Source organism: Topomyia yanbarensis, unplaced genomic scaffold (genome assembly GCF_030247195.1).
Source record: "Topomyia yanbarensis strain Yona2022 unplaced genomic scaffold, ASM3024719v1 HiC_scaffold_137, whole genome shotgun sequence".
Lineage (NCBI taxonomy): Eukaryota > Metazoa > Arthropoda > Insecta > Diptera > Culicidae > Topomyia > Topomyia yanbarensis.
Genome location: NW_026683313.1, coordinates 12,240 through 34,982, shown reverse-complemented (window position 1 = coordinate 34,982; position 22,743 = coordinate 12,240). Strand labels below are relative to the sequence as shown.

Below are 22,743 nucleotides of genomic sequence, written 5' to 3'. Positions count from 1 at the left end.
TTCGCAAATCATGGGAATAAAATGATCATGTCCCATTTAAACCTGATACTAGATGGCGGATCAGCTGAAGTAGATGACTTCTTTGCATTTGCGGTTGGTTGCGTTAGGAGAAGTAAAAGATTTTTGGTTTGTTCTGAGGCTGCCTGGTCTTTCTGAATTCTACGCCACCCTCATTATTGCGCTTGTAAGTCGCCCTGATACGGACCTCGCAGTGGATTTCGTAATAAATAGGCTTCTGGATAAAGGCTGAAATTCGCGCCAGAATGAAAAATACTGTCAATAGAATTATTTCTGAATTAAAAAAAAACATAAAATAACATTCATTTTACATTATTGTTTCCTTATAAAAGTATAGGAATCTAGATAGAAATCCTATTCTAAAACTACTTAACAAAAAAAACCGCCAACTGGATATACATTTAATGGCTGGATCTTTTGGCTGCTCTAAAAATGCCGAACTGGCGCATATTTTCAACATCCTCAATAGTCTAAACAGGCGTTGTTTTCGGAGCATTGCCGAAATGTTCCGTTTCCGCCACGGATTCCGATGCAGGGCGATAATTTGCAGGTTTCACTACGACCCTTAGTTTGCAGGTTAACTCACTTGAAAGAATTCTTAAGGATTTTTCACCCATTATCAAGATCAATATACCCATTGACATTACCTCATCGAGTAGTTGTGGAATGGATAAAAAGTACTCATTGTTAGAAACAAAAAAATACCCATTTTTTGACAGCTCAAATAACTTCTGAAAATGGGCAATTTGAACACATAAAATGGGTAAAGTTTTTTTTACCGTGCAGTGAAGTTCAACCGGAAATGAGCCCGGTTGTGTTACTGGAGCCGGAGTGCTAACTGGAACCAGCCGAAATTCCAGCTCATTTCCGACTATTTTTGTTGGCTAGGGGTTTGCAGAGATCAAATACAAATTTGTATTTGCTGAGGCTTTCGGCGGATCAGTGCAGTTTCACTGGGTTTTGTCTATCAAATTTCGATGTGTACAGACGAACCTGCCCAAAGGCCGCGTGACATCCGGCCAAGAATTGAGCAACTGGGTTCCTGCTCCCACGTTATAGAAGGCAACTTTAAAACGGGAGTTCCTAAGTCAAGATTGTGGGGTATATGAGGAGAATAAAATAATGCGAATCGAACTGTATAATAGTAATAATAATTAGGTGATGATTTCAGCATCTTTCTGATACTATCATGCAGCAACGGCTCAAACTAATTCAACAGATAATTTTACTCAGTGTAAACGAAACGCAACTTTCTTAAGCATGCGACGAACGTATTGCTGACGGAAGTTGAAAAGCGACGTCTGCCGAAGTTCTCTGTCAAGGAATCGCCTTTGTGCGCTCTATAGGGACCCTTACACGCGCAATAAAAGTGTCATTTCTAAGTAGTGTCATTACTGGAATTGTATGAGAATTCCATCATAACTCGCCTTACACGTTCATTAAAAGTGACATTACTGCTCAGTAATGACATTACTAACGTCTCGTGTACGGGGCCCTTATAGCGGACCTTATACGAGCAGAAATATTTACACGTTCAATATTTTCGTCAATACTAGCAAGTATTGACAAAAGTATTGAACGTGTAATGGAAAAAAAGTTCGATTGACGTAAATATTGACAAAAAACAGATTTTCCCATCAATTCTGACAATAAGCGGCCCTTACACGTTCATTATTTTAGTCAATACGAGTATTGACGATATTGCTTCAGTACGTCAATCCCATTTGAAATGTATGTCGTCAATACAACTTTTTTTCCATTACACGTACAATACTTCAGTCAATACTGTCTAGTATTGACAAAAATATTGAACGTGTAAAGCCCGCTATACTGCTTCGGGAGGGGGAACTTTCAATTGTGTGCGTGCGAACTGTTAACACACACAGACTTAAATAAATCTCAAGCAGCAGTTGTTATTCGATCGTGCAAGGCGGAAGTCATTTTGGAATATTTTAAAAATGCAGGATTTTGAAAATGAGCAATCAAAAAACGATTTACTTGCAAGTTTTATCGAAACATTCGAAGGTCTCCCGGAGTTGTGGAACTCAGATCATCCACACTACATGAACAAAACCAATAAAACAGGCCTTAGAGAAGTTACTTCCGGTATATAAAGAGATTAGCCGGAAGCGAGTGTACAAGATGTGAAACGCAAAATCAACAGCTTTCGCACAAATTACCGGAAGGAGCTACGAAAAATTGTATCGTCTAAATCCTCCGGTAAAGCAACAGACGAAATTTACGCCCCTTCCTCTTGGGCGTTTTACGCGCTGAAATTGCTTCACACCAACGAGCAGCTGGTAAACGCCTTGTTCGACGGGCACGATTGAGAGAGACGGATGATGGCAGATTGGAAAGAGAACATACCATGATCGTTTCATCGCTAAGCTTTGAATTGAGTTCAGCGATTCATTCTGTGTTATATATTTGAAGCGAGCGGATCGACTGCAAATATTATAGCAAACCCCAAAATGGCTTCCAAGCGTCACGACAAAGATGTATCCCATCGATTTGCGTCGGCACAATCGGCCGACTATGCCACCAATTAATCGCTCGATTGTTGCACCGACTCTTATGGGAGCCTAACGTGCACGTCTGCCAACGCGACACCCGATTAAATACGGCCGACGAAATCTGCTAAAATCGGTCTACTTTAACCAATTAAATCGATCGATTAGTTGGTAGTTTAAAACTGGAATCAGATTTACACAGATTAAATCTTGCGATGGTGACGACAATTGTTCACTGACGAACACCAACTTAGTCGGTCAATTAATCGGTCTACTCCAAACCACCGGATTTCGTCGGTCGGCTGGGAAATTTAACAAATGTCAAATTTTCTATGGGGTAGTTCCGTGCCGAGGAATGAATGACTGGAGGGTTTAAAATATGCCAGTCGCGCACGAAGTATTTTGGCTTTTACCCTCACTCTGTTATTCGAATCTCTGACACCATTATTTCTTCGCAAATCATGGGAATAAAATGATCATGTCCCATTTAAACCTGATACTAGATGGCGGATCAGCTGAAGTAGATGACTTCTTTGCATTTGCGGTTGGTTGCGTTAGGAGAAGTAAAAGATTTTTGGTTTGTTCTGAGGCTGCCTGGTCTTTCTGAATTCTACGCCACCCTCATTATTGCGCTTGTAAGTCGCCCTGATACGGACCTCGCAGTGGATTTCGTAATAAATAGGCTTCTGGATAAAGGGTGCTGTCGTACTGAGAACGCTTCATCTGAGGTTTTTGTTACTAGATCTGGAAAACCAAAAGTGAGTGAAAAGCCTAAAGCAAAAAAGACACATCTTTGTCATTATTGCAAGAAAGAAGGCCACTTTCGACGGGACTGCCGGAAGTTAAAGTAAGACCGACTGAAAACGTAAACGTCGGAGAAAGCACACATTGCTAAATGTACTATGTACCGTTGGTGAACAGGAGCTGTGGTTGATGGCTGGTGTGGCTGGAAGTGGTTTTTGGTACCTTGATTCTGATGCTAATTCCTACATGCTGGGCAGTTCAAAAATGGCCACTGTGTATCTGGCGGATAGAATGTTCATCAAATCGCCTGGTTGTGACACAGGTACGTTGATTTTCGAAAACGAAGCTGGTGCTCGCATCAACGTTAAACTTGGCAGCGTGCTTCATGTTCCGACGCTTGCTGGAAGGCTGCTTTCGGTGAGTAAAACTGCAGATTTGGGTTTTACTGTAATTTTCGAGAAGGTGGGTTGTCGAGAGTTGAGAGTAGGGAAAGCAGTGTTAGTGGGACAACGTAAAGATGGGCTGTACCAGCTCAAGCAATTTCCGGAAACGGTAATGCTAGCGTCGCCTAATATGGCAACATTTATGGCAACGACGTCTGGGTATCGCTATGAAGACCGATGTTTGCGACGTGCAATCGATTTGTGGATCTTGTTGCTAATATACTGCAAGAAGTATCTGAAATGCAAATTTTATGCTACTTTACTGCATACACTACTGCTTGTTGGTTAGCTGGGAATGGGTTTGAGGCAAGGCCAAAATGATCCATGTGTGTACACAAAGCAATGGAAGAAAATTACAGTGTATTTTATGTATATTGATAACATAGTGATTGAATGTGAAGACGAAGAAGAAATTCGAATAGTGAACGAACAATTGAAGAAAAGATTGGAAATTACGGATTCTGGTGATCTTAATTTCTTATTGAGGGTAGAAGTGCGCCGACAAAATGGAATATATAGTGTTGGGTTGGAAAGCTATATCAACCGACTATGGGGATCTTTAATTTGGAGAATTTATCTCAGTGTATTGATGGCGGGCGTCCTTATGAGTGCACTCATATTATTTTTAAACCTCGATTAGTCTTTTCTGATTTTTAAATTAAAAAAAAAAACAAATAAAATTCAGTTTTCCTACTTTTGTAATCCACTAGCAGCTTGCAATCCGAAGTTTCAATTGCATACTATAATAAATCTGATAAAGCAACCTATAGAGTCGTACTAGAGTCATGGGTTTTAAAATTTGTTATTGTCCTAGAAGGAAACAAATTAAAAGTATTAACCTGCATCAAAAAATACTGTAACCCGCATACCCTATTCAACATGAATTTATTCCGATGTTTGAAAATCTATGCCTTTCGGAAACAGCTGGTCAGAGCTTAAAAAAATTGACATCGTTGCCTGAACTTGAAAGAAAACAAAATTCATTTCACGCCCGCAGCGATGAATGAAATTTTTGGTTCGTTTCAATCGTCATTCGTTCGGCCGACGCAGCGCTTTCAGGTACGGACATGTTCGGTTTCAGAAGCAAAGTGATTTTTTTTTCTATTCTAGCTCTGAGAGGGATTATTGATCAAAAGTGCACCAAATATAGATTACGCAGTTCCCTTATGCTCGAAAATGTAGAAGATGCTAACTTCTGCCTTGAAACTGTCCACATAATAAAAAATGAATGAGGGAGGCGTTGAATCTGAATGTCGGTTTCGGTAAATGCAAGCAGAAATAGGTAACTGATTTTGAAATTTCGTAACACTGCAGCTGGTATTTTTTAGAAGCATCAGAAGTTTTATTTTGACAGTTTGAAGAAATTAGGGCGGAAAATTTTCTGTAGTCCGCATCAAAAAATGCTGTAACCCGCATACCCTATTCAACATGAATTTATTCCGATGTTTAAAAATCTATGCCTTTCGGAAACAGCTGGTATTTTTTAGAAGCATCAGAAGTTTTATTTTGACAGTTTGAAGAAATTACGGCGGAAAATTTTCCATATTCAAAATCCGGCTCAAAATCCCGAAATTCCCTGAGGTGCACGAATTTTTAACTGAACCATGATTTTTTTTTATTGAAGTGACTCTCTGGGCCAACGACTCCTGGCCGCTCCATCACTCCGACATATTTTCGTAATAATATCTGTATATAGTTTTCAGTGTATACGCCTGCGCATATTTTTATTATTCCTTTAGCGCGCACTATTCGCAATCAAAACAAAACCAAAAACACGTGAAACCCCCCGGTGGGTGTTTATTTCATCCATTATTCTCCAATAGCAACAGTTGCTATGGTTGTTGAAAAAAGTAGTTATAACTCACGATATATACCTACCCGTTTGTTTTCAAGAAGGTGTCGCCATTTCCAGTTGAAAAATGGACGAAAACGAGCACAAAAATCTAGTGGACAGTTTCTGCAGCAACGTTCAAAGCCCCGAAAGAATGGTACGCCAACGGGCCCTAAAAGAGTTTCTGGATTTCGCTCGTCAGAAGCTCACTGCAGCACAGGCGCCAGAAATCTTCGACAGCACGTATTTACACATTCTACGATGCTACGCTGATCGGTTCGAAATGATTCGAAATTTGGCCATCACCCTGATAGGACAGCTGTTGGATAAACTACCCGCGAACGATTTCTATTTAGGCTATATCGTCCCAGTTATTACTCGCCGGATTGGCCAATCGGAAATAAACGAGGAAAGTGAAGAAATCCGTCTACAACTAGTGGAACAGCTGAATAGTATCGTTCGGAAGTACGCCGATCCGAAAGGATCTCGAGGAGATCCACTGCTAAAGTCTTACGATAATATAATTGATATTCTGGTGAAGACATTAAAAGATCCTTACCCGGCAGTGCAGAAACAAAGCTGTGAATTGGTAAAGTTGTTGGCGGAGTCCACACCAAGTATGCACTACCGTGCCGAAGCTTTAGTGAGTCCTGCTACATCCATATTGAAGCATCGCCATTCGGCCAACAGAATTGCTGCAATCGAAGCGCTGGGCATGTTGTCACTTCATATTAGCTCGAACTCGGATTGCGTGATGAAAATAATTGTCGATATTTCACCTCTTCTTATGGACAGCGTACCCTTTGTTCGGATGACCTGCGGCAGGGTTGGATGCATGATGCTGTTAAAACTGAGAGATCGATATTCTTTGTTTCCCCGGATACTACCGCTGGTTTTGAATTGGTAAGGAATGGTATCACCAATTATTTGAATGTAAATGATTATTGTTTGCTTTTAGCCTGACCGATGAGACACCCGTGGTTAACGAGGACATCCTTCCGCGGTGGAAAGAAGCCGGTGAGCTGTACTACACAGAAAATGAGACGGAGCTTTCGAAATTGAAACTGATTGACAAAACTCCAGCAAACTACCCGGAAGAATACGAAAGACCTACGCTCCCCTGCAGGGCAATAGTTCAACGCAGTCTAAGAATAGTCAATTTAATTCTTCACGAAATGGAAGAGTGGACAGAGGGTATCAGGTTACATTCTACCAAACTTCTAAAGTTGGTAATTCTCCACTCCGAGAAGGCCTTCTCGACACATTTTCTGGAAGTGAATCCTGTTCTTTGCAAAACCTGCATGGACGCTGATATGCAGGTGGTGAATGAAGCTTTAAAAGCAGCTCGACTGTGTGGTATTTTATTAGAATACAATACTTGGAGTAAACATGCACTAGTCGAATTCAAAAAATTCCCAACCTTGGGGCATTTAAGATGTCTTAAGACTATGTATCAATCTGCTGGCTTAGATAAGTTCAAAGACTTGGTGAAAATCGCGTCTCTTCTAACGGACACCGAAGTTTGTCACAATCTGAAGCAGAACTACCAGTTGGAACTGCTAGAGTTTTGTAATGTACTTGTCACCGATTATCACCGAGTGTTTAGCGCAAACGAAATCGACGGTCTCGGAAATGAAACCGATAAGCTCAAGGTGGAAAAAATGCTCTATACAATAGTACTGAAAGTAGCAGCTTTCTGCTACGAAGATGTCGGTCCAGTTCGAGACCGAGCTCTAGAAGTTCTGTTCAAGCTTGATTCCGAAATTGCACATATTCACGAGCGTCATCTGGCAGACGTTTGTGGTTCTTTGGAGAATTTGGAATCATCCAATTCGGATTCAGCGGACAGCATCGTGCTACTGGCGGGGTTGGTGTTTATGTGTGGTTTTAGGAAGTCCTATCACGAAATACTCAAGACGGTACTCGAAACTGCACTGAAGCACGCGATTCCTCAGGGAAAAATCAAACTTTTCAGTTCGATATCTATCGTGAGTAGCAAATGTTGCTTTTCCTTTTCATCAGCACTTTACGAGTTACACGAAGTACATTTTGAAAGGAGAGGTAATCGTCGATGGAAAATAAATCACATTTCTTTTTGCTTTGTCTTTGCATGTGGTTTCTCTTTTTTCTGGATTCGTATGGCTTGCAGGCATTGCTCCAGTGGAGGGAAACAATGTTGATTCCGGCAGCGGAGCAGATTATGCTATTACGAGATTTTATCGAAGGTTGGCATGGATTTTCCCTTTATGATAATGATAAACTGTACGTTTTAAATCTGTGTTGTTCATCAAATATGTAGATTGTAGTAATCTAACGCGGTACTAGATTCTATCGCCGAACTAGACATTCTCTTGGACAGACTTATAAAAATCTAACCGAACAAATCAATCACTGCATTAAACCCTAAAATACTCTAAATTATTTTTTTTACAGATATAATTGCCCCGAACATGGTATGGGCTGCAGGTAGAAGTGCTGAGTCAGTTCGCTCGATGGCTACAGCTTGCTTCTGTTCGATGTCACAGGGAGTTGAAAATGCTGTTGTAAGTATCACAATTTTCATATTCTAAGCATTTACTGCCTGTAATCGTAAGTCAGTCTCATGTGGGTGGTAAATCTCATAGAATTATGGGACTGACTTGCGATTATCGGCAGTTTACATCTTGATGTAGTTTAGGTCACTACGGCTTTAGGTGTAGCGGAAGCGTTTCCGTTCTGAATAATTCTGAATCCCGTTTGAAAATTGTGTGTCAGTGGCATACATTTTTTTCTATTATTGCGAATCTTTTCTTAAATCCACGTTGCGACTTTTCAGCCATGCGTCACCGGGCCGTGCGTTAAATTATGCGCCCATTTAATTTGCATCAGTGCGAGTGAGAAACCATTTCGAAGAATGTTTTTGTTATAGCAACAACTCGTTTGTTTCCCATATAGAAACAACTCGACGAAATGCTAGATTATCTCGAGATAGACAATACCACCCTGTGAAGTGCGATCAACTTCAATATAGTCGACTAAGTAAGTAAGAAGCTTGGCTGCGTATCCAGACCTGGTGAATTCGTCCCTTGCCGGACACAATGACTCCACTAGATCAAGTCTCCTACCTACTTAGTCTTATGGCTCACAGGAGAATCGTTCTCTTGCCTCAACGATCCGAGATCACGTTTAGAGTGAGCGCCTCCACTTCGTCGACTGCTGAGACTCGTACGTTAGCGTCATAAATAGGTGAGACGGTATGTCCACCAGTGATGCCACAAGTACAGATTTATCTAGAAAGGTACAGATTTTTGAAGCGTTTTTGGTACAGATTCTGTACGGTACAGATTACAGATTTTTGTAAAAAAGTACAGATTGGTACAGATTTTTTTAGATGACAGATGAGTAAAATAATTTAACCTTGCGATGCATCCCATAATGTGCACAAAGAGCGAAACACAAAAAAAGAGCGGCACAAGAACACTGCGATGTGGAGATCACCCGCCTAAAGAGAAACTTGAAAACGAAAAAGAGAAAGAGCTGTACACCAAGAGATGCAAAATTTCGCACATTGAGTCACTTTGAAGAGCCACTTTTTTGTGCCTCCCCTCACTGGCAAACAGGGAGGAAGGGGAATCAAACTATTCAGATTCAGATAAAGATTGATCGGAAGAACGTTTTTAAAATGTTTTTTGGTTGTCTTCTCTGCTTCCGTGCGCATGGGACCATGATGCACACTAAAGAGCCTCTTTATTTCTACTCTTTGAGGTGTGCGGCCATGGAGTAGAATGCACACATGGGCGCAAAACACATAGGAGTGAAGAGGTTTATTGTGAAAGAGAAGAGTCAAAATTTCTTTTGATTTCCCCAAATGAAAAATATGCATAAGAAAAATGATTTTTTCTAAACAACCTTGTTATTGTTTCGGTACAGAATCCGGTACAGATTTTCCTATAGCAGAGTACAGATAGGAAAGATTTTTCAACTCCCGGTACAGATTTAATTGTGGCAACACTGATGTCCACTAATCTAATAAATTATGGGACTTCGCTCTAGTCAGCTGATCCGAACAATCTTCGCAGATTTATCGAACTCTCACAAATTTCTTACTTACCCCTGGGAAGTTTGTCTCATTGTCGGACGGAAACTTCATCCTGTAGCTAAAGGGGCAACGATTCGGTGTTACCCGCTACACTAGTAGCGTGCCCATTTGTGGCACTTGAGACCGGTGAACCTTGCACCATACGGAAAACACCTTCCAAATTACTGCGTCATGTTGCGGAATGTAGAACAACTGCTTCATCTCGCTCTTTACCGCCTGTCGACTTGCGTGACCGCACTTCTCATATTACTGCTGAATAAAGGGTGTACAGAGTGTATTTTTTTCTCTCCAAGAGAATTGCTCTCTGAGCTCCCTAGAAATGAATGGCATGTTTCTTGTCGCTCGGGTGCTGTCAGCTCAATCGAAGATGGCATCGAAACAGCAAGCACAGCTCGAGCGTGTTGTACGGTTTTACGAAACGCGTGGTCATCGTGGAAAAAAGCTTGCGGTAGTCCTTTTTCGAGAGGAAACCGTGCCTGTTAGTACAGTTCCCCGGATCCTGGCATCCTTGAGCGTGGAGCGGAAGGCCGGTAGCGGCCGTCCGGCGAAGATAATGACGAAGAAAAAGAAAGAAGAGTTGAAAAAGCTGTTCGACAACAAGGACGGAACTAGTTTGCGTGACGCCGGCCGAATATATCACTGCTCCCATACCTTGATTCGCCAAACCCTCAAGATGGAGGACATCATCTGTCGGAAGAAGACTCGGTCCCCCTGAGTACACGGCTGAGCAGATTCATTCATTTATTTAGTTCAACATCAATTTCATGATACAACTGAATCAACATCAACCGTTCTGCACACCGCCGAACATCGTCCTTAGCACACGTCGCTCGAAAACTCCTAGCGCTTGCAGGTCCTCCTCGAGCATGGTCCAAGTCTCGTGCGGATGAGCAGATAGCGATCGTGAAATCGCAGTGCTGGTGGATGACGAAGAACTACCGCGGCATGTCATTCGTGCTGGATGACGACCCTCTTTCCAGGAAATGACAGCTACTATTCCAGCGACAAGTCGGCCACACCCCCCGAAGTAAAATATAAGTTTAGTCATAAATTTGAAAAAAAAGTTATACTGTACATCGCCATATGAGACAGGGGGTTTTCACAGTCGTGGTTCAAGCAGAGCGGTCTGGCCATCAATCAACTAGTGTACCAGGAGGAGTGTCTTGAGAAAGTTCTTAAAAGAGCATCATGTGGATGGGAAGTACGTCTTCTGGTCGGACAAGGCGTCTTCCCATAGCGCCAAGAAGAAGTCTTGAGCAGAAAAAGATACCGTGCCAAAAGAAAGGAACTCAACCAACTTGCACCAGTGCCATCCCATTGAGGATTTTTTCGGCTTCCTCAGTGTCCTAGTGTACAAAAATAATTGGAGGGCCAAGGAAGCGAAGCAATTGACCACCAGGATCCGGAATTGTATCCGGAAGATGGACATCAGTGTCGTCCAACGCTCTTGTAAGAGCATCGCGACTAAGTTGCGTCGTACGGCTGACTAGGGCCCCTTCTCAAATATTCATCGACGTTTTTTGAAGAATAATCATTATGTTTTTAATAAAAAATGCTGAATTAGTTCAATATTTTTCAGAGTTTTCCCGTGATATACAGTATATTAAACAGGAAAATGAAGTCAATCGTTTTTCCTGTTGAGTTACGTGTTAGTAAGTTGAAATATAGTGAAAAAAGTGTGATTTTGCATAGATTTTTCGTCACAACTTTGCCATTGAAGTATGTGAAGCAAGTCGCCAAAAAATACGTTCGTTTGTTCCCCTTAACGCCTACAGCGCCATCTGGACCTGAGTAGCTGATGCAACAATTTCACGGACGGAGGAGAATTCTTCACAGAAATCTCATGAATTTATTTATTCAGAGCTGGATAGATCATTTCATGTCACTTTTCGATACTTGTATACTTTTCCAAATATTTTCCTTTTTGTAAATACGTGCAAGAATAAAAAAATATTTTTCATTCTGAAAGTGCGAATATATTACAAATATCCAATTGATACGTGGATGTATTAGCACGGCGCTTATTGTATATGAAGGTGGCCTTAGGATGTACGTGTAGGAACAGGCATTCTTGAAATGTGTCGTTGGATGTACAGTAGAGCTATCGCCTTTCGTTTCCAGGGCTAAACATGTGTATATCTATGGATGAAAACAAATATATCAATACATAGATGCAGACATGTTTCTTCCATAAAAGCACTGCCGGGAAGTGGGAAATGGATTGCACACACACGCACACACAGGGGGCAGCAGGGACAGGAAGGACAAGAGTCTTAACGAACCGCCCCTCAGCCCTACTGCGAGTTGGGGAGTTTCGCTAGGATACGGCGGGGTTTGGATTGGGCTCTTCTAAACCTCTAAAAAAGCCATTACTTCGAAAGCAGCTCCGACGAAGCGACTCTGTGCCACTTCAGCTAAGATCCTAAGATTCCAATAATCTAAGATCTTAGCAATAAAAGCACTCTAGCCCAACCAGATTGCCAACCAGCACATCAGGATCGACGCCAGTAACATCCTGATTATGGCGAACATCAACGGACAGGACACGGATAACGAATTGGACGGCGACTTTGGACTGACAGGCGTGCTGTTCTACTCCCTAAGTAAGGAAGGATGACACCGACTTGAAATGGCGAGTAGGCTAACAGCATGGCTGCCTCCGTCCCAACAAAACCCTAGCAGGTCTCCGAGCACGTTCGAAACTCGTCATCATTTGGTAGGTGGTACTAGGTTCGGTTGGAGCATTCCCGATTTTACGCCGATCTGGCTCTGAACACTACTCTCCATGAAGGATAGTGTCAACACTAGCTTGACCTCCCTGCTGCTAAGATTTTAGTAGCATAGAAAATCATGTTACAGCAGAGCGGGATGAATTACACCTCACCGGAAGGCGCTACTATCTGCCGTGTATGAGTATGACACGGCAACGCTGATGTAGCTGAGTGGGCATTGGCGTCGGCTAAGGATACAATCTTCCTAGCCCCTCCGAAGCAGGGTAAGGAGAAGCAGATTGGTGTATAGAACACGCCAGTTCCGGTAACCCCAAAGAGGACAAGATCCTCGCCAGGAGACGGAAGACCAGGCGGACCCAAAAAGCAGACGCTCGAGGATGCTGTGTCTGATGCCGAAGAAAAAGACGACACCCAACCGGGAGAAAGCTGGAGTACCGTTGTAGGTCAGAAGGAGAAACACGGGAAACAGCAGAAGTAGAAGGAAGAGCGAAAAAGGGAGCAAAAGAAGGAAGCAAAACCTTCGGCTCGTCAGAAGGTGCCAAAAGAAGATGCACTGATCGTCGAAGTGAACCCAGTGCTAAAGGTGTTGGGAGAGAACGTTGTTAGAACGAGGCGCACTCAGAAGGGCGAGATGATCTTCGGGCTGAATAAGGATCCTTCCATCAAGAGCTCGACGTATCATGAGCTTGAGTATGGATGCGAAGCGAACGTGAGAGCCCTATCGCAGGAAGCCGTAGTCGAGTGCAAGGGTCTAGATGAGAACGACCGTCGAGGAACTGAAGCGTGCACTGATCGAGCAGTGCCAACTGGATGTACCGGTGGCTATCCGGATTTGGAAATCTTATGGAAGAATTTAAACGGCGGCGATTCGACTACCGGTGGCCGCTGTCAACAAGCTGGCGGAGACCGGAAAGATAAAAGTCGGATGGTCGGTGTACTTGATGAGAGTCACTCCGCGAGTTTCCAAGCAGTTGGAGCGATGCTTCAGATGCTTTGACCTCGGACACCTGGCGAGGAACTGCCAGGGCTCGGACAGGTCTGCACCGTGTAGAAAATGCGGAGAAAAAGGGCATGTTGCTAGAGACTGCACGAAGCAACCAAGGTGCATGATCTGCAAACCGGAGGACGGAAACGACCACATGACGGAAAAATGCCCTGCATACATAAAGGCGAAGGCAGGCCAATGAGGATGGAGATAACCCAGCTTAATCTCAATCATGGCGACATTGCACAGTAACTGTTGTGGCAGTCGACAACAGAAACGAAGTGCGACGTTGCAATTATTGCAGAGCCGTATCGTGTTCCTCCCGATAACGGTAACTGGGTGGTGGATAGTGCAGGGATGGCTGCAATACAAGTAATGGGCGGTTTCCCTGTCCAAGAGGTGGTTGATAACACACACGAAGGCTTCGTGATCACTAGGATCAACAGCGTATTTTTCTGTCGCTGCTATGCTCCCCCGAGATGGTCACCAGAACAGTACAATAGGATGCTGGACGCATTAACCGGCTCGTTAGTCGGGCGAACGCAGGTTATTATAGGAGGAGATTTCAACGCTTGGGCCGTGGAGTGGGGTAGCAGGCTGACCAACATAAGAGGTTACAGCTTGTTGGAAGCCTTGGCGAAGCTGGATGTGAGAATATTCAACGAAGGTTCTGCTACCACATTCCGTAAAGACGGTCGAGAATCCATCATCGACATAACATTCTGCAGCCCTTCGTCGATGGATAACATGAATTGGCGAGTTTGTCAGCAGTACACACATAGTGACCACCAAGCGGTCCACTATACAATTGGTCGGCGAAATTGTACGGTAACACCGAGAGTGAGGACTGGCGAGCGGAAGTGGAAAATAAAGGACTTCGACAAGGACCTTTTTAGTGGAAGCACTTCGTGCTAACAGCGTCATTCCAATTCCGAGTGCCGATGAGCTTTCGGAAACAGTAGCGATGTAACAACGTTGAGGAATATGGAGCCGAGGAACTACCGGCGTTCGGTGTACTGGTGGAGCGATAGGCTCAGCATCCTCCGGGCTGCTTGCCTAAGAGCCAGAAGACGCGTTCAGAGAGCAAGATCTGAGGCAGTCAGAGGAGAGTGTAAGGTAACGTTCCGGGCGGCTATGGGCCGCTTTTAAACGCGAGATAGTGCTAAGCAAGTCCACCTGCCATAAGGAGCTGTGCAGAGAAGTAGACGCTAACCCCTGGGGCAATGCTTACCGTGTCGTATGGCCAGGATCAAGGGTCCAATGACGCCAGTCGAAATGTGCGCCCACAAACTGAAAATTATCGTGGAGGGCCTTTTCCCGAAGCTGGAGCCAACCGCACGGCCGCCTACATCGTACGTTGATGCAGACGGTGGAAATGCAGGTGACAATCGAGTTTCCAACGACGAGTTCCTTATTGTGGCAAAAGGGCTGAAAGCGAAGAGAGCTCCCGGACCGGATGGTATCCCCAACGTGGCACTCAAGATTGCGATCCTGGCGTTTCCGGACATGCTCAGGATAGTCCTAAAGAAATGCCTGAACGATGCCCTTTTCCCGGATAGATGGAAGATCCAGAAGCGGGTGTTGCAGCCAACACCAGGAAAACCACCAGGAGATCCAGCATCGTGTCGGCCTATATGCCTGTTGGATACTCTTGGTAAGATCCTGGAAAGGGTCATCCTCAACAGGCTGACGACCTACGCTGAAAGTAAGAACGGACTATCGCATAGTGGACGCCATCCGCACAGTCATCGCGAACGCGGAGAAAGCATTAAAGCGAAACAGAAGGGGTAATCGCTACTGCGCCGTGGTAACGATAGACGTAAAGAACGCGTTTAACAGTGCTAACAGGGGGTTATCGCCGTAGCGCTGCACAGAATGCGGATTCCGTACTTTCTATGTAAGGTTCTGAAAAGTTACTTCCAGAACCGAGTACTGGTCTACGAAATGAACATCGGGAAGAGGTCGATTAGGGTCACGGCGGAAGTACCTCAGGGCTCCATACTCGGCCCAACGCTCTGGAATATAATGTACAACGGAGTGCTAACACTGGCACTGCCCAGTGAAGTTGAGATCGTCGGCTTTGCAGATGATGTTGTCACAGACTAACAGACATAACACTCAAAAACAAAGCTTCGCCCGCTTTAACGGTCATTTTAAATATATTTGTAGTTGGGACTGTGGCCACATTTGAAATTATGGCGCCACTGACATATGAACAAGCATATGGGGGATAGACCACTAGTGAAAAATTGTTCCCAAACCTGAGGGGTAACCCACCAGTAAATAAGTGTTTGGGACTGTGAATAAAGTGTTATGTCTGTTACTCTGTGATGTTGTCCTGACGATAATCGGCGAAACCCTTGAGGAGGTGTAGATGTTGACGGCACAGACAATAGGCATCGTGGAAACCTGGATGGCTGACGTCAAGACCGAGGTAGAGGTGGTCAGCAACGGATGCTTCCGGAAGTACCTGCATCGGTTTGGACAAGCTTCGTCACCCCTTTGCCCGGAGTGTATCTGGGACGCTGTCAACAGAGTGGTTACGAGTATACTCTCCGAGCTGCAGAGGAAGTGGCGAAGGGATCAACAAAGTAGCGCCATTTGCTAGAACGCCCGGGGAAACCAAAAATCGTGTTTCTGGAGAAATTCCACCGCCGGGGAACTCTTCGACGATGTAGACTAGGTTCATCGCCGAGGACCAGTTGAGTAGTACGCGACATAGCATCGGGCTTGGGTCGTCGGGGCGCCAGTGAACCGGACGGTAGGCTTCACCGGAATCGCCGGACCGATCTCGACACACTACCGGGTAGCACGTGAGCAGGCTAGATCCACCGCCGGGGATTAGACCGAGTAGACCGTGTCGAATAGCTAGTAGTGGGTCGTTGGGGCGCCAGTGAACTGGAAGCAACGCTCCACCCGGAACCGCTGGACGGACCTCAGCACCTACTGTCTGGCCTGTTGAGCAGGCTAGGTCCACCGCCGGTGACTAGACCGATTAGACGGAGCGGGGAGCTAAATGGCTGACAGAAAGGTACATCGGTATCGGGAGCAATCTACCGCCTGGGAATTCACGATAGGCTAGTTCCGCCGCTGTTGACTACCCGACAGTATCGTGACGAAAAAGGGTGTTAATTGGCTCACGAAACAAATACTGGTACCGAGAGGAATCCCGTTGCCGGAGGACTCTCAGTCGGAGTAGGATAATATCCGAGCTGGTGTCGATAAAGCTGGGAGCTAAATGGCTCAGGGAAGCGAGTATCGGTGTCGGAGGAAATTCCTCCGTCAGGGAAGTATAGGTCGGAGTAGGGTGAGTTCACCGTTGGAGACTATACGTGTAGATCGTGATAAGGCCGGGAGCTGAAAGACTCACGGAAACTTGAGCTAAATGGCTCAAGGAATCAGCACCTAAACGGCTCACGAGGACGAGAGCTAAACGTAATAGATGACGACAAGAAGCGAGAGAAGAGTCGAGGGTTAAATCAAAGCTCATAGGTCGAGCCACTCTACGAACCTGGTGAGGCTGCGAGATAGAGCAGAAGAAAGAGGAGCGGCGACTGTACAACGATCCCCCCACGAAGTAATACCATGTCGTAGATCCGTGGGGAAGAAGGGTAAGGCTTGTTTAGTCATGAGTCCCACACAGCGCCAATACACTACAGGCCAGGCTTTTGAAGCTTTTTAAACCTTACTATAAAAAAACACGCACGCACACAAAAATCGCGAATAAGCTCCTGCAATCATGAACTTCGTTTTATTGACGTAGTGGTGTATTCTCAAATTATGAACAAAGATCATAACAAAAACTAAACATATCCAGGGAACAACCAAGGTAACTCTACCAAACATTCGAATGAAACGCCATGTATATATTCGGAGCGAACCAATTTTTTAGAAACCCAGATAGTTACATTAATACCAGGTTTATTTTTAATAACTTTGGGAACTTGGTCATGGTTTTCGTAAATCCTTCAGTTCACGAAATCGTGATCTTTTTTCATGAATTTATGAAAGGATTTTTTCCGTGCCAGCACGACGCAAGAAACTGGCACTCTTATCCTGACTTATTTTATAAACCAGATAAAAATTTCGTCCCTAAGGTTGACGTTTTTGTCGGAGGCCGACATGCCCAAACGCACGTTACGGGCCTCCGTTTACTAAGCACAACTCAACGCGATAGTTTACGCAGTCGTCGGTCTTTTAACTATATTTATATTAAACGACTATTAGTGTCTGTCAATTGCACGCAACTTACTATTGCGCGAGATCTCTTTTTCGCGGCGGGGAATCATTTCTTTTCTTACCAACGGTAGCTTGGGGATCGTTAAGGTTGAACAGAGAAAAAATCTAAAAAAAAATCGCTAAAATCGAAAACGAAAAAAACAGGGGTGACATTACGCATCTTGAAACGAAAGGTTTATTGTATGCGAGCTTGTATGAAAAAGTCGATTCGAATTGGTTGCATAATGTGGCCCCAGTTTTTTCCATACCGTGTGTTAGATCTTCATAAAAATCAATCAGCAGTACTGTAACAACATTCTACATAAGCTGATTGATTTTTATGATGATCTAACAAACGGTTTCTAGTCTAGTCTAGTCTACACATACACAGCCGATACATGTAGGGATCCTGGAAATTTGCAGTCGTTCTCCCACAATTTTTCTTGTTATTATGTTGGTGGTACATATTGAATATGAATATTGAATATGACACATATTAAAGCGGCCAGGCCAACTGTGCAGCGTACAAAATAAAGATGATTCAAAATTATACGGCAATAAAATTATTCATTTAATGAATAATTTAATCAACGGATTATTGTGAACCTTGAATAAGGAAGAAACGTGGATAACCGTACGCAACCATTTCCATTTGACGGGGGTTTAATAAATCGGTGGGAGTGACTTTGCTAAGAGGGTTAATGTCACTCCTTTGGTTCCTGGGATGATGATCTAACAAACGGTGTGGAAAAAAAACTGCTTTTTTCGTTTTCGATTTTTGCCCATTCTCTGTCCAACCTTAACTTTTCTCTCGTTATCATTCATATACATGCCGTTATGTCATACCAGTGATCAGATGTTCTTCCTTACTTCTAAAATTTATGGATCACGAATGTGAACCAGTCGTTCCTCGCTGGACTCAGTTTTTCTTTAGCTCCTTAAGCCCTTCCTCCTGGTTACGTGTATGATACTATTTCCGATGCCAGTGTCGACGATTATGACGAACCCAATTAAGATTGCTCACAGTAAGATGCGAAATAACGTTTTCCTTTCGAAGATTCGGGTTGACCTTGTCGTGCAAATCTAATCGATCGGAAGCAGATGTTTTCGGTTTTATTGGGCATCTTTATTTTTTATTGAACTATAGTAAAACTATTTCGGAAAATGGCTCAACTTTGACCACATTTATCGTTGGAAGCCTAATCAGAAATCATTATGGATGGTTAAGTGCTTTCCGTTCAAAAGCAATTAATTAAAACATAGATAATAGTCAATTTCCATCAACTGAATTGAAATAGCTTGCGTTATTTAATCTTAATTTAATTCATTTTTCTTTTGATGTCATTTATCTTCCAGTTTATAACCTTACTTCCTGAGCGACTCAAGCTCCTGGTCGGTTTAATCGAAGACAATAGTATCGCGACACGGGCCTACGCGCTTAGGACCCTGCTGGCGATGGGTCCGCTAGATTTCGAAAGCCTGAAATTAATTGCATTCCCTATCGTCACTCGTTTGGACGATCCGAGCATGGAGGTTCGCGAAGTGGCGGCCAGATGTTTGGGTTGCTTACAACTGGAGGCGGATGGCACTAGCGAAACTGAACACACGCACTGGGAGGAAACGCTCAAACCAATTCTAACGATCATGTTTCTGCACTTGGAAAATCCGGAACTGAAACTGCGGAAGGTGATTATAGGTAAGTGAACAGAACGGTTCATGTAGTTCGCCGTGTGCTGTAGGAGACCAAAAATAAGTTCTCGCGATTTTTTTAGAGATCGTGAAGTTTAAGATACATTTGTATACGTATTTTAAAAGCCCAAATTATTTTTTTCGCTAAAAGATGTCACAAAATGGCGGTATTATAGCTCAATAAGGGTCGATTTCTTCACCCTCGCCTAACATTTGAACCAGGTTTTAAGTAAAGCGAAGGTAAAGAAGTCAACCTTAAGCGCCTTCAATACGTAACCCTTTTTCGAGTTTTTTTTAAATTAACAGTTTTGCCTGAAGCGAAATTCAGCCAGGTTTTAACCCCAACTGCTGTCAAAATGTATGATCTGACTGCGGTTGGAATGGTAACCTGACTCAATTTTGGGCTCAAGCCAAACGGCATTAGATTATTTATAAACCTATTTAAATAATAAGAAAATTTAATTTTTGTGTTATGGTAAAGCAGACTACTTCCTTAATCCATGTGCTTTATTCGTCGATTTTTTAATGAACATTTATTTAAAAAATAATTTGCACTTAAATTCATATACCTAGTTTTTAAGAAATCAACACAAAACCATTGCTTTTATCGAATAATAGATTTATCGTGAGACTTTTTATAATCTAACTTCAAATAAACCATACTAAGCTCCCACTGCGTATACGATTGCTAATCCGTTTCTACCAACGCTTGATTTCTTCCAATTTACTCAACAGATTCCATCGCACGTCTGGTCGTTCATCATCGCGCGCTAATCAAAGGCCTGGTTAATGAAGTTGCTCCGGGATGCCCATACAAGATGGATCTGGATGAAATCCTTGCTCGTTCATAAACACTGCGCTGTCTGTCTCTCTCCCTCTATATTGCCTCAAATAGCAGAGCATCATCTCCATCATCCTCATCATCAACAGCAGCATCACCGTGTACCGGTCGAATACAAAGTGGCGACCAACAACCATCAGGATAATTGATTCAAATCGTGTTCGAGTCGTTCGTAATCTTCAGCATTGCCACTGTTTCGTTGGAGCTAGGTGTAAAGGGATTCCAGAGCTTTTTTGTCGCGTTCTGTTCTTTTTGCGCGTTCTGTTCTATTGATTATGAAGCCGGCGCATCAAAGATTCGAATTGGTGCGTGGCATGGGAAATTGGTCTGCGTTTTGTAGAGATTTCCAAAGGATTTTTTCACAGTTAGCTTTTTACTGCTCATCAGAGGCATAGCGGCCGAAATCGAGTTGCAATTGATGCTACGCCACATCCTTTTACTCGTAATTGCAATTATGAATTTTCTTTCTTCTATCTATCGTGCTAGGGAATCGAAACGCGGAAGTTATCCATTCAATCCTGTCCCAGTCGCATCTGATGAATTCCGATCCCATTTTCGTTCTGAGCACATTCTAGCTGTGTCAGTAATGCATCAATAAATAAAATTTATTATTGGTTCATCTTCAATTTATCCATCTGAGTGGGTTTTTTTTCGCGTTCTTCACGCTATCGATTCTATTTACCCTTGATCAATCAATTTTTTCTTATGGATTGTGAAAGCTCGATTAAATACTTTATCCCTATTTCGGTGATGTCGCATAATTTTATACTCTTTGTGTGTTATTTTTTATCTTTTCACACAATGTCCTGTTCATTGAAGGAAAAAGCCAAAAAGCTTTTAGCAATTTTTTGCCCCCAGATCGTTCCTTTGTGATGTGATGAAATTGTGTTTTGTGGGGCAGGCAATGCGCGAAAGAATAGAAGTGATTTTTGCATCTGGTATTTACTGTCACTTTGCACCTTGTTTCTCCTTACCAATGGGAAATGTTGTATGTAATTTAGTTATCTATGATGCTTTGTGCGTTTTAACCTAATGGAACGACGTTCGTGCCGACGAAGGCCAAAGTTGGCGTGGAAATCGACTGCGATTGGCGGTGGCGACGGCTGCGAGGATAGTTTAGACGTACCGGATTGATGTGAGAAGTATTTGAACCTACTGCTTTGTAATAAAACTGAACTGAATTGAATTTTTGGTTTCCATTTTTTCAAAAGAATTCTTCTGGAAAAAGATTCAACCTTATTAGTCTAGGTATGAGATGTAGTTCACATAAGAACCAAATAAAAATTTCAAACTTTTTTTTCAAATATTTATTGAACTGTTAAACTGTTTGAACTATAGAATCGTCATGGTTCGTTCCTGTTCAAAGATGACAGATTTTGTAGTTAGAATTTAAGCACAGACTAACAGACATAACACTCAAAAACAAAGCTTCACCCGCTTTAACGGTCATTTTAAATATATTTGTCGTTGGGACTGTGGCCACATTTGAAATTATGGCGCCACTGACATATGAACAATAGAGTGGGACATGGTTGTATGAAAAAAATAGAATCTTGCTCCGAGCAACTTTTTAGCTTCCATTTGGGTCCCAGAACAATTGTGCAAAATCTCAGCTCGATCGGTGAAACTATATTTTCGCGCCGGCGGTTTAAAGTTTATATGGGATTTCTTATGGGGAAATTGACTTTTACAAAACAATTCCTCTAGAACTCTCCCGTTGGTCCCTAAAAATAAATCGATATGTGTTTTTAATAGCAAATTTAACAAGGAAAAAAAGTCTCAAAGATCACTAAACAATCCGAGGCTCATGGAAAAAGTTATTAAGCAAAAACCGGTTGGTCCTCTGACGATTGGTAAAATATTCAATTATTCTAGCACCACTGCTGCTGCCGGTCGAATTGTATGCAAATTTTACAACTTTCTCTTATTGTGTCCAAACCATTGATCTGAGCTATTTGGTCTCTTCACAAGAATTTTTAGGGATAAAATGAGGCATCTTTTGGAGTTAACGACCATGTTCCAAATATCACTGTAAAGACACTACGGAAACAAACTTTTTAAATGAAAGAGATACAAAGTAGGTTTCTTCGGCAAAGTTTAAGAATGAATAAAATGCAGTAACTTTACCAAAGACATCGAATGTCTATCTCTTGTAGTTGAAAAGATATGGTAGTTTTAAAATATTGCCTTTCTTTTTTTGGTGTAAAATAGAACTGCAATTTCTTGACATTCTACGACCCCGAAAATACTAAAATAGTTTTAAAAACTTATGTAACGCGAAAATAAGATCAATGTGCATGATAGTGTAGCTTCTCAGTGTCATTAGAATTATAGCACTAGCCTATGCCAATTTCGGGATTCCTAAGAAAATGAAGTCCTGGTTTACAAACCCTGCTGCGAATAAATGATATTTTGAAAATAGAACTTTGTCGTACATTTTGATGAGTCAAAAGAATGTTTTTTTTATTATTTTTATTTACATTTAATGATTGTGTAAAATTAATATTTCATGGGCTTAATATTCCTATGGTGTTCGATGACTTGTAGTAGGTAATTGTTTTGCTCAGGATCCTTTGTGACTTTGTTATTGTAGTCTGTAACAAGCTTCACAGCCCTCTCCGCGACATCGTTTACCACTACAATTGCCTTCACTC

At 42.7% G+C, this 22,743-nt stretch overlaps 1 protein-coding gene across 2 annotated transcripts; it reads left to right on the top strand.

Annotated features, from left to right (window-relative positions):
- Positions 1-5,481: 5,481 nt before the first annotated feature.
- Positions 5,482-21,275, top strand: LOC131694758 (dynein axonemal assembly factor 5-like). 2 transcript variants are annotated; one of them, XM_058983249.1, is made up of 7 exons: positions 5,486-5,565; positions 5,628-6,449; positions 6,505-7,534; positions 7,696-7,771; positions 7,980-8,089; positions 18,916-19,255; positions 19,984-21,275. In XM_058983249.1, the coding sequence occupies exons 2-7, from the start codon at positions 5,635-5,637 to the stop codon at positions 20,097-20,099; spliced, it is 2,487 nt and encodes an 828-aa protein (XP_058839232.1). In that variant the 5' UTR covers positions 5,486-5,565; positions 5,628-5,634; the 3' UTR covers positions 20,100-21,275. The 2 variants fall into 2 exon arrangements, with proteins under 2 accessions (XP_058839231.1, XP_058839232.1); XM_058983248.1 differs by having other exon boundaries at positions 5,482-6,449.
- Positions 21,276-22,743: the final 1,468 nt, after the last annotated feature.

Coding starts and splice junctions, on each gene's coding strand:
- LOC131694758 (XM_058983248.1), top strand. CDS start 5,635: ATGGACGAAAACGAGCACAAAAATCTAGTGGACAGTTTCTGCAGCAAC. Junction 7,772..7,979: donor ATTACGAGATTTTATCGAAG/GTTGGCATGGAT, acceptor TTTTTTTTACAG/ATATAATTGCCCCGAACATG. Junction 8,090..18,915: donor AGGGAGTTGAAAATGCTGTT/GTAAGTATCACA, acceptor TTTATCTTCCAG/TTTATAACCTTACTTCCTGA.